The sequence below is a fragment of the Equus asinus genome, chromosome 1 (genome assembly GCF_041296235.1).
Source record: "Equus asinus isolate D_3611 breed Donkey chromosome 1, EquAss-T2T_v2, whole genome shotgun sequence".
Lineage (NCBI taxonomy): Eukaryota > Metazoa > Chordata > Mammalia > Perissodactyla > Equidae > Equus > Equus asinus.
In genome coordinates, this window is record NC_091790.1 from 107,609,669 (window position 1) to 107,622,059 (window position 12,391).

General features: G+C 36.0%; 1 protein-coding gene across 4 annotated transcripts in view; it reads left to right on the forward strand.

Annotated features, from left to right (window-relative positions):
- PNPLA8 (patatin like phospholipase domain containing 8) overlaps window positions 1-12,391 on the forward strand; it is a 42,948-nt gene that overhangs the window by 13,795 nt on the left and 16,762 nt on the right. For all 4 annotated transcript variants that reach the window (XM_014831904.3, XM_014831907.3, XM_070504753.1 and 1 more), the window contains exons 5-7: window positions 3,980-4,074; window positions 6,879-7,050; window positions 11,955-12,012. In XM_014831904.3, the coding sequence (XP_014687390.1) occupies window positions 3,980-4,074; window positions 6,879-7,050; window positions 11,955-12,012 (325 nt within the window). The remainder of the gene's footprint in view (window positions 1-3,979; window positions 4,075-6,878; window positions 7,051-11,954; window positions 12,013-12,391) is intronic.

A 12,391-nucleotide genomic window follows, 5' to 3' on the forward strand; every position in this document is an offset into this window, starting at 1 on the left:
TTTTTTAGTTATTTTTTTCTGAGGAAGATTCACCCTGAGCTCACATCCGTTGCCAATCTTCTTCTTTTTGTATGTGAGCCGCCACCTCAGCATGGCCGCTGACAGATGATGTTATAGGGAAACGAACCTGGGCTGCTGAAGTGGAGCGCGCCAAACTTAACCACTGGACCACTGGGGCTGGGCCTAAAATCAGATTTTTTAAATAAAACATAAAATAGTTTTTCTTAATTTATTACTTTATCAGTCTAAATGCTTCCTTAACATATACTTGAATTTCCTCTTATTTCAATTTGTCCTAATATTTATATTTTAGTTTGGTCTTTTCAGATATTTTTTGTAGTTGAGGACAGTTTATCATGATCTGAAAATCTTGGCAATGTTTTATGTTAGCTTTTTTAAATTATATTTTTCTTACCCATATGTATCAGTCAACTAGTCACTTAATAAAGTGACAGTTGTAAAAGGAGTCCATATCAATAACTTGCTGAGTCCCTATATCTTCTCTTGCAGGTGCCAATTCTGGTGCCACGCAGGAAATATTTAGTGCATTCTTAGCTCACCGTCAAGCTCCATTCTTGCTACTGGCAATCCATCCATGCTTCTTATCCTGTCGTAGTTTGTCTACTTCCTTACTACTTGTTGGGTAGATTCTTCAGCTTGGTTTATGAACCATTCTCCCCATACTTTCTAGCTTGGGTTCGGGTTGCCTGCCATCTCTGCTCTTACCTCTTAGATTCATAGTACATGCTCTGCCTCTTGTTCTTAGCTTTAATTTACCTCTCTGATTTCACTCTCTGGAATACCTGCCTTGCCAATCGCTCTTCTGTATGTTCAAGTACCACCTCTGTCTTTTTGTTAAATTCTGCAGTCCTGTGTGTCAGCCAGGTCTTTTAAATTTTGACACCAGTTTGAAGGAAGGAGTGAGTGATGAGAGAAGGTGGCTATTTAATAATCTGGCAGAGGACAATAAAATACTAACCAGCTGGTGGCAGTGGGAAGCAGGAGGAAGGAAATATATGCAAGAAAATTTTGAAAAAAGGAGGAGGACTGGATATGGTAGAAATAGGTCAAGATCACTCTTAAGCGTAAACTGTGTGGATGACTGGGACAGAATTGCAGGGACGGGGGAGGAGGTGACTGGTATTGAGAAAGACACTTCTGTTTTGGACGTATTGAGTGTAAGGTTTCACACAGCCATGTAGAAGTGCTCGGTTGACAGAAGAAGATAGAATTGGTTGAGGAGAGAAGAGTCTTAGAAGATCTTTTGGATGTTTCTGAGGGAAGTGAAATAATCGAAGAAGGTGAATGTCATTCATGTGATAGATAAAGTGGCAGTGAATTCGAGAGAATCATTCTGGTTCATAGCATTGGTTCCAAGTGATGAGAAGCAGGTAAAATGGCAGTTAATGAGTAAGGAATTTCACTGAGAAGCAGAAAGAAACCAGTCCTCTCTGCCATTAAGTTCAGGGGAGTTGGGAGGGATGGTTCGTTCCTTGAATCCACTAACAAGTTTTGACTGAATGCCTACTATGTTCTAAACACTGATTTAGATCTTGGGGTAACTCTAAACAAAACAGACAAAATCCAAGCCTTTGTGGTGGCTGCATTCTAGAGGAGGAAGAGACAACAAATAGGAAAACAAAAATATGTTAATGAGTAGGAATGGGTGCTATGAAGAAAAGTAAAGCAAAGTAAAGGGATGGAGAGGAACAGTGCTGTTTTAAAGAGTTATCGTGACTATGACTTTCTGATGGAGTAACATTTGAGTAGAGATCTGAAAGAACCTTAAAAGGCATTCAAATATCTATTTCAAGTGAAGGAGGCATGCTGAAAAGAGGTTTGTGACCATAAGTGTTTGGTTTTATAGGATACGGGTTCTGTTAGTCATACAGGGAGGAAGTCGGAGTGCAGATACTTGGGGAGACCTGGAGGTGGGTAGGGTGCAGGTGGGTTTAGATCAGTGATTCTCCACTGGAGGCACTTTTGCCCCCAGAGAACATTTGTCAGTGTCTGCAGACATTTTTGCTGGTCACGACTTGGGGACTCCCACTTGCATCCACTGAGAAGAGGACAGTTGCTGCTAAATATCCTGTAAGGCATTGGATAGCCCCCTACAACAAGGAATTATCTGGCCCAAAATGTCAGTGGTGCTGCTGTTGAGAAACCTTGGTTTAGGGGAATATGAGAAAGCAGCCAGAATGGGAAATTTATGTTGAAAGGAGTAAGAGATGAGGGCTTGTGAGACAAAGAACCCATAGCTTTTATTTCTTTTGTATGAGAGAGCCTAGTACAGTGTTAGGTGTATAGAATCAACCTGGCAAGTATATTTATTTTTAAATTTATCCTGAATTAATTTATAAATATAGCATTTTTAAATAGTTTTCTTCTTGATTGTACAAGTAAAACTTGGGAGGGGAAAAAAAGAAAAATATAAAGAAAAAAACAAAAATTAGAGCTCACAATTCCAAGATTATTTTTAATATTTTGATTTCTTTCTTCGAATTTTTTTTCTGTGTGAATATATGTGCATGTTTTATTTCCCTTTTATTAGATAATAGAGGTTACGTTGTTAAATATATTTTATCTGGCATTTTCTCTAATTCTTCATGTCTCACATTGAATTCATAATGTATCTCTCTTATAAGCCATCGTGTCTCTTCAAATCCACATTACTTCTTGCAATTAAAAAAAACTCAACATCTTTGGTTTTCTACTTTAATCTTATGGTATTTTCTAGTGATTTCCTGTTAGCAGCATGAAAGCACAATTTGACACTCTAAATTTTATTTTGTGGTGCCTGACTGCTGCTGTGTTCCAGGACTTCTCTGCCCCACACCTTATATTGTGATTAGAACATTTCATTGTTTCTATATATTCTCCCAATGTTAAGAGTTGTCCATGTGTTACACATACACTGAATTGGCCTACACCTCCTAGACTATTTCATCTTTCACATTCATTATGAAGCCGTTTGCTGCCTTGGCAAGGATCCAGAAATGACCAAAGTCAGCAGCATAAATTAATACATCCTTACATGCTTAGTACATTGTACTAAGGTCATTGAGTTTTAAAAAATGAATAAATAAAATAAACGTTAAAAATATGACTAGTGAAATATGTAAAACAAAATGTATAGAAGCTTAGGGGACCAACTACATCGGTAAGAGAAGAAACCAATATATGGCATTCCAAAACTGGTGAGCGGAGGTTTTAAGTATCTTCCACAGTTGAGGTGTTTAAGAACATATCTTAGGGGGCTGGCCCCGTGGCCGAGTGGTTAAGCTCACACACTGCGCTGCAGGTGGCCCAGTGTTTCGTTGGTTCGAATCCTGGGCGCAGACATGGCACTGCTCATCAAACCACGCTGAGGCAGCGTCCCACATGCCACAACTAGAAGGACCCACAACAAAGAATATACAACTATGTACCAGGGGGCTTTGGGGAGAAAAAGGAAAAAAATAAAATCTTTAAAAAAAGAACATATCTTATATTGGTGTATCCTTGTAGATCCTTGTAGTCTTTTTATTTATTTATTTTTTTTGCTGAGGAAGATTCACCCTGAGCTAATATCTGTGCCAGCGTTCATCTATTTTGTATGTGGGTCACTGCCACAGGGCGGCTGATGAGTGGTTTAATGGTCTGCCCCCAGGATCTGAGCCTGTGAACCTGGGCTGGCAAAGCAGAGCATGCCAAACTTAACCACTGCACCATGAGGCTGGCCCCTCTGTAGTCTTATTTAAAGAAATACTAGTATACGTTTAAAAATGTGCTGCCATAACACAGGTTTATACCATTATTTAGATATTGGATTTTTGGAAGTGATCCCCAAAACTTAGGCAGTTTTTACTGATGCTAATTTATATTATTTATTTTCGTGTTAGCATATAAGCTAGAAGAGCAGTTTGCAGGATTGTCTCATTCAGTAACTTAACTTTGCTTGAAGCGGGAATCCTCATTTTGCCCTCTGTCTTTTCTACAGGGGTGTGGTTGCTCTTCAGACACTACGAAAATTAGTTGAACTTACTCAGAAGCCAGTCCATCAGCTCTTTGATTACATTTGTGGTGTAAGCACAGGTAATTGTCATTACATGTACGTGCTGCATCCCAGCAGTGCATTAAGAAAAAGAACATAGCGCTTGTGTTTAAGAGCATGGTCATTCTCTGAAATGGTGGTATTGGTTTCATGTTTTGATGAAGCATAATCTGTTGGTTTGCTTAATGAATTTTAAAAATGTTTGTTGGAAATAAGTTAACATTCAGAAATAGTTTTTAATGTGCTTTTCTAATATGTTTTAAATAGACCACAGTGACAAGTACAAATTATGAATTATTGCTTTGTGGTGTAGTCACCTTAAGGAAAGTGATGAAAGGAAAGGAAGGTAGGTGGTCAAATTGGACCAATAGAATATTAAAGATGGGTAAGATTTTACTTTTTTGTAAGAGGTGTCCCTCTGTGAGGAAATTGCTTCTTACATCAATTTTTATCTGGTTATTTGAAGCCAGGATTTAAATTGATAAATGTGAGAATCTTTGTTTTTAAAGGCTACTTTTTAATATTGCTGGTTGATGTACATTTAAAATTATAGTTTCATGTTTATCTGGAAGTTGGCAACTTAGAATACAGTAGTTACTGAATAATTTCTTAGTTTTCCTTGACTCACCTCAGATGAATTTTTGTTTTGTTTCTGTTTGGTTTGTTTTTCTGTTTCCTCACATCAGCTCTCTCACCCGTCTACCCTCCCCCCGCCCAACCCCCTGCCCCAGGCCTCCCCTCCACAGAATGCACATTAAGCCTCTCAGAATACCTTAGCTATTGCTTACTTCCCAGGCAGCACTCCAGGACCATTAGCATTGTGCATCCTTGCTGTATGTTTTACCACCGTTTGACCTGATAATTTCTCACTTTATGTTAGTTTATCTTTGTAGACTTATACTTTTATTTCTTTTTCCCATTCTTTTGACTTATAATAGTAGTTCTAAAGACCACTAGCAACAAAATCAAATGATTTCTCTACATTGTCTGTGTCAAGGATGACAGATATTCCCATAGGGCATGTTAATCAATGCTTAATTGTGAAAACTAAATGAGAGCAGTTGCAAGGATGATTCAAAAGCATAAGGAAGCAGTGATTCCTATGATGTTCCACTGAACACTAATTCCTCAAAATGTTAGCAAATTTGTAGAATGCTAGGCTAAAGAAATTAAACAGATTTCTTTACAGAGGGCCTTCTGAGGGCTTTTAGTATGTTAAAATGCATTGTGACTCTCAGGATAGGAAAATAGTATGTATATCCCCAATTGATTTAACTATGGAAACTTTTCTTAAAGAGACATCTCCCAGGGCTAGTGTTCTTTGGTACTTTTTTTGCAACTATTACCCGGACCATTTCAGTTAAATTTTGGAATGGTCCTAGCTTTGGCATCATTGTTAGTGGGTGCTCAGTAAAGAGAATTGTAAATCACAGACATTCATCTGTGGAGTAGAATATCAGTTTATGTACTATGTACATTTCTGTGTTTATCACAATATATCTTTTCCATTGTGTCTTCTAGCTTATGTTAACCTTAACTCATATTACAGTGCTTATAATTTTCCTTTTTTTCTTTTACATTTGGTGTATTATAATGTTTTGATAATGTTAGAAGTTTTGTTTGTACTTATAATTTTTATTAAATTAATAAATATATATTTAGTTTAAGGGTAATGTCTTTACCAGTTCAGTAAAATTCAGTTTTTTAATATCTACTTATCTTTATAGTAGCTCTACTTAGAGAGGAGGGACTTAGGGGCCAGCCCAGTGGTGTAGTGGTTAAGTTTGCGTGCTCCACTTTGGCCGCCCAGGGTTTGTGGGCACAGACCTACACACTGCTCATCAAGCCTTGCTGTGGCGGCATCCCATATACAAAATACAGGAAGATTGGCATAGATCTTAGCTCAGTGACAATCTTCCTCACCAAAAACCAAAAAAAAAAGAAAAGAAAAAGAAAGGGACTTAATCTTTTTGGCAAGTTATTTGTGTTAATTAGAAATTTTCTGCAAATTGGAAAACTGCAGAATTCTGCAAATTGCTTATGCAGAAGACATAAGCAGTCTTACCTTTTACTAGAATAAGACTAAGTATAATAAAATACATAAAATATTTAAAATTCATTATGATAGTGATTTCCTGTTTTTCCTTTGTTCTCAGTCTCAGGGTAAACAGTCATGCTATATGGGTCTTTGCCCATCCCAGCCCCTCCCCATACCCCAAGCTTCCTCCTCCCCTTTTTCTCCTTAGTTCAGGGTTAGGCCAGTTGGGTGCACTAGGTGGCAGTGTGTCCTACCAATTGCAGCTAGGATATGCAGTCAGCTGTTCAGAAGACAGCCCAGAGACCTAATTTCTTTAATTATGTTTAATTTCTTTAACATCCCAGGACCTACCTGAAGGAGTAATTATTTTAATGAATTGGTAAGATGTCAAATACACCGTATTCTGTGACTAAAACTAAGGAATTTTTTAAGGTTAGAAAGCACGTTATCTATGACAATATCTTAATTATATATTTTTTAATTTAATGTAAAACAACCCATTTTTATATATTTTTAAGTCATCATCATCATGATCATTGTTAGCATTTCTTTAATCCTTACTGAGGCCTGGTAAAGCCCTGTATATGTGTTATCCTGATATAAGAACCTTATAAATCTTAGTTGTTGTTATTCTCCTTATATTATAGATGAAGAACTTGGAGCTCTGAGGGGGTTAGTAGTTTGTCCCAAGTAACACAGTTAGAAAGTGTCAAAGCTAGAACTTTAAGCAGGTCTGTGATTCAGGAGATGTGTTTAGTACTGTAATGTAATGCCAACGCTGATAAAACGAAGGATTCTTTCTTTCAGGTGCTATATTAGCATTCATGTTGGGCTTGTTTCATATGCCCCTGGATGAATGTGAGGAACTTTATCGAAAATTAGGATCAGATGTGTTTTCACAAAACGTCATTGTTGGAACAGTCAAAATGAGTTGGAGCCATGCATTTTATGACAGTCAGACATGGGAAAATATTCTTAAGTAAGTTACAATTATTCTTCTTTAAAATGTTTTGATTATATAGGCAATATATGTATATTATAATTTGAAAAACGCAGAAAAAAGGTAAAGAATAATATTAAATTATTGATCCCAATAATCAGAGATAACCAGTGTTAAAATTTTGGTGAATCATATTCTAGTCAATTTTCTTGGATTCATGTGTGTGAGATTTGCATGTACAGGTGCAAAAGGGCCTTTGTAAAAATTGAGACCACATTGTATATGGACTATGTTTGCATCCTCTTGTTTTTACTTAGCATATTAGTCTTTCTCAAGTCATTAACAGACATACTCCTAAAACATTTAGTAATTTTTAAACATTTCTTTTCCAAAATGCTACAAAGCCATTATACTCACGTTCCAAAAATATAAGCATAAAATAGAAACTTAAAATCACCCACAATCTTGGCCAGCTCCGTGGTGTAGTGGTTAAGTTTGTATGCTCTGCTTCGGTGGCCCGAGGTTTGCAGGTTCAGATCCTGGGTGCAGACCTAGCACTGCTCATCAAGCCATGCTGTGGAGGCATCCCACATGAAATAGAGGAAGATTGGCACAGGTGTTAGTTCAGTGACAATCTTCCTCAAACAAGAAAGAGAAAGATTGGGAACAGATGTTAGCTCAGGGCCAATCTTCCTCACACACATACATGCACAAAAATCACCCAGAATCTTATTATCCAGAGCTAGATCTTGCAATATATTTCCTTCTAGTTTTTTCCTAGACTATATGCATTTTATATAGCAGAAATTATATTACAGTTATAATTTTATATTCTTTCCCTTTTTTCCAACTTTATTAAATTTTCTTGACGAATTTGTAAAGACTACACTACATTCCACAGTGTGATGATACCATATTTTCTTAATCAGTTATGTTTAGGACATTTATGTTGTTCCTAATTTCTTGTGATTATGAACAATGCTGTGGTAGGAAAATTTACATTTCTGCCCACATTTTAGAATATATCAATAGGTCAGTTTAAGAAGCGTAAGTATTGGGTCATTGTTGATGTCTTTTAAATATAATCTTTATATAGGCAATAGAGAATGTCTAAAGAAAACAACTAAAATAACTTATAATTTCACTAAGAACAAAAGCACTATTAACACGGTAATGTACTTGTTTCTAGAATTTCTTACAGATAAATAAGTATTTGTGCATAGGGGAGCATGAGTGTGTATTTATTCCCTTCACAAAATTGCAATGATAAGGCACATGTAGTTTTGTATCCTGCCTTTTCACTTATCATTTTATCATGAATGGGTTCCTGAGCCAGCCCTGATGGCCCAGCAGTTAAAGTTCACTGCACTCTGCTTCAGTGGCGCGGGTTCAGTTCCGAGGTGTAGACCCACACCATTTGTCCATCAGTAGCCGTGCTGTGGCAGTGGCTCACATAGAAGAACTAGAGGGACTTACATTTAGAATATACAACTGCGTACTAGGGCTTTGCGGAGAAAAAAGAAAAGAAAGGTAGCAGATGTTAGCTCAGAGGGACTCTTTCCCAGCAAAAAAGAAAAGATTTCCTATGTCGTTAAATATTTTTTGAGACATATTTTAATAGTTTTTCACTATCTCATTTTATGGATGTACTATTTTTTATTTAATGAATTCCTTATTGATAAAGGAGGATACTTTAGATATTTTTACAGTTCAAAATAAAGGTTAGATGGACATCCTATATCTCTACTTAAATCTCGGATTATATCTTCAGGGTAAATTTCTAGAGTGAAATTTTGGGTCAGAGAGTATACATGTTTTAATAATCACCAGATATACATGTATATGTGTGTGTGTGTATATATATCTCTCTCTCTGAATTGTTCTTGAAAATGGTTATCCCAACTTACCTGCCAGCATCAGATTGTATTTCCAGTTACGAAATATTTAGGAACACCAAACATTTTAATTTTTAAAACTGTCAGTTTATTTTTAAAATGACGTTTCTAGTTTGCATCACTTTGGTTATTGATGAGTTTGAACATTTTTTATATTTTTTTATTATATTTCTTTTTTGTGTGACATTCAAGGGCATAGTATTTGCTCATTTTCCTATCAGAGTATTCTTTGCTATATTTTAAATATATTATCCATTTATTATATGTTGAAAACATGCTTTTTAATTAACTATTTTTTTAATGTAAAGCAGTTTAAAATCTTTATTTAGTCAAATCTTTTCCTTTCATTTTTAACTTTGCTTTTATGTTTAGAAAGTCTTTTCTACCTTGAAATCAGGTAAATCTTTATATTATTTTCTAGTTCTCGGGTTTAATTAAGTTTATTTTTAATTCTTAAGTCATCAGAAATTTATTTTGATGTGTATTGTAAGGGGGTCAAACTTTAATTTTCTCAAATATTAATTCAAACATCCCTGTACCTTTTACAAAGTACTTTTTCCTTCTTTTTTTTAATGATTTGAAACACCACCTTTATCATATTTTAAATTATCTACATTTGAGTCTGCGTCCAAGTTTTTGTTTTTCTATATTGATTTTTTAAATTTTTGTCCAAATTCTTTGTTTAGTTATTGAGCATTTCGTAATGTTTTTGTATTGATATATCAAGTCCTTTCTCCTAGTCACAATTCTGTTCACCATTTTCTTTTTAATCTCTGAAGTAAATCTTAGGTTACTTTTTATCACATAAGAAAAAACCCCACTGATGTTTTGATTGAAACTACAGGAAAGATAGCAGTTCTTTCGTGTAATATTGACAGTTTTCCAGTTGAGTAATCTTCCATCCATTGATGTGTATCTTGCTTATTTTCGGGTCTTCTTTTGTGTCTGTTAGAAAAAAAGAGTTCGTATCAGTTCTCATGAAATCATAAAATCATAGTACTGGTAAGATTTTTTAATGAAGCTTTGAAAATTTACAGTGAAACTAGTCTCTCTGCTATGAAATATTTTTTTCCTTTTGTTACTCATTAGACTATCTTCATGTATTTGCATGTTGCTGTTTTACTGGTGCTCCTTCAAAAGCTTCCTCCTTTTTAATCAGAGCATTGATAAACTTCCTAAGTATGGTTAGTTGTTTTTTTCTTTCCCTACTTTTCCACTCAGCCTTTGCTGTAAAACAAACCACTCCAAAGTTAGAGGTTTAAAACAACGATGGTTTAGTGTCATGATTCTGTGGTTTGACTGGGCGTTTTTTCTGTTCTCGTCTAAACTCACTCACATGGCTGCTGGCAGCTGGCAGCTCAGCCGAGGTGGCTGGGACAGCTGGCCTCCTCTCCACATAGTCACTCTCGTCCTGGACTGCCTCCCATCCTGGCGGTCTCAGAGTTCCACGAGGGCAGTTCCCAGGGCATAAGTAGTTAGCAAGCCTCAGTTTGATGGCGTGTTTGCTGATGTCCCATTGATGGAAGCCGTTCAAACCCAGGCTCATTGTTTATTGAGGGCATTTTTATGTATTTTTCTGTGATAATGATTCTGTGTTACTTTAGGGACACTTTTTAATTATAGCTTCAGTACAAGCTAGGAGTGTTAAGAATTTTTTGCTATTTTGATGTCTCTTTTCAATAAGCAATTAATGTTCCTGACTTTCTCTTTGAATTTGTATTTCTAAATTTAATTCACTAAAGCATTTTAATTCTGTTTTTAAAATCAAACTTTAAACAAAAAATAAATGTGAACTTTGCTTGTGGGAAAGCAGCATGCTCCCAGGAATTCTGTCCCAATTTTACAGCAAGATTTCTATGAAAAGATAAAGTGCAAGACCCTTAGGAGAATAAAATTGCATTGATCTTCGTGCAAAAGAAACATATAGATCAGGTTGAGAAAGAAAGATCTTCTCCTCTTTAACAAGTATTTTACATTGATATTTGTAAAAGATTGTAAAGGGTAGATCACTACTTAATTTGTAAATTCTGCCTTATTTGAAATTCACTCAGATTCTGTTGAGGAATGTGAGTACTGTGTGGAAAATGTCTTTAGAAAAATTTTTTCTTATTGAGGCAGGTTGGTAAAAAAATCGTCTTTTATATTCAATACGGGGGAAAATACATAATTTTTAAGTATGGAAAAATCTGCACTCAAATAAAATTCCTGTCTTATTGTGGAATTGTGGAAATTGCTGCCCAAGAACAATTTCTATAATGTTGCAGTAATTCAAATGCCAACTCAGATGATTTAAAAAGCCTTTTTGGAGGATGATGTTGGCTCTGTATTGCTGAAACAAGTTTAAAGAGAAAATGTCCTGATCTGGTTGTTGGATGACCGTGTGACTAGTCTGCCTATACTTTTGCAGTCTTATCTCAACACATCTCCTTTATCCTGTCAGGAGGACCCTGAAAACAACAAATTTATTCTGCCTCTGCGCCTGTACCCTGTAAATGTCCTGGCTTTGAGTGTGGCGTCTTGCCATCTTTTGGTGTCCTTCTCAAGCTATACCTCCGTGCATCTGTCCCTGCTACCACAGCCTGTGTTGATTCCCCCGTCCACCCCAAGAACTGTAGATAGTTGCAGTTTGAATCAGAAGTTAATAACTAACTACATATTGTTTCATGTGCATTAATTGGATTTCAGCCATGTGCTGCATAATGACGTTTCAGTCAACGACAGACTGTATACGTATGATGGTGGTCCTAGAAGATTACTACCGTACAGCCTAGGTGTGTAGTAGGCTATACCGTCTAAGTTTGTGTCACTACACTCTGTGATGTTTGCACGACGACAGAATTGCCTAAGGAGGCGTTCCTCAGAACGTATCCCTGTTGTTAAGCAACGCATGACTGTACAAGGCTCCTAGAGGAGATTCTTAGACTTCTTTTTCGTCCCTCATAGCACTTTGACAAAGCCAAGAGCAAACAGTAATTGCGTAGTGTGTGTTCCCTGATGTTAGGAGATAAAATCATTTTGATGTAATTTAATTCTTCTCCTTTAATAAAGGGATAGAATGGGATCTTCACTAATGATTGAAACAGCAAGAAACCCCACATGTCCTAAGGTAAGTTTAGAGTCTCTTCAGTATAACACCTAGTTGGAATTGAAGGTCAGGTGAAAGCACTTACTCTGAAGGCCCTTTATTCAGGGAAAAATTTCTTAGGAACCTCCTTGAATAGATAATATTGATTCCTTATATACTGGGTCATTCTATGAAGATATAGGATGTGATCATTAGGTTTTTTCTATATTCAATAGAAATATAGCAAAAGTTTAAGAACGTGAAACTCTGGGACTAAAAATAAGAAAGAATTATTTTATTATAAGAGCTAATCAAATCTAGTGATTTAAGGAAAATTGTGGCATTTCGTCTCTTAGATTTTTTAAAAGAAGTTATATGTGCCTTTTAGACATATATTAAATTAACGCACAAATGAAATCCC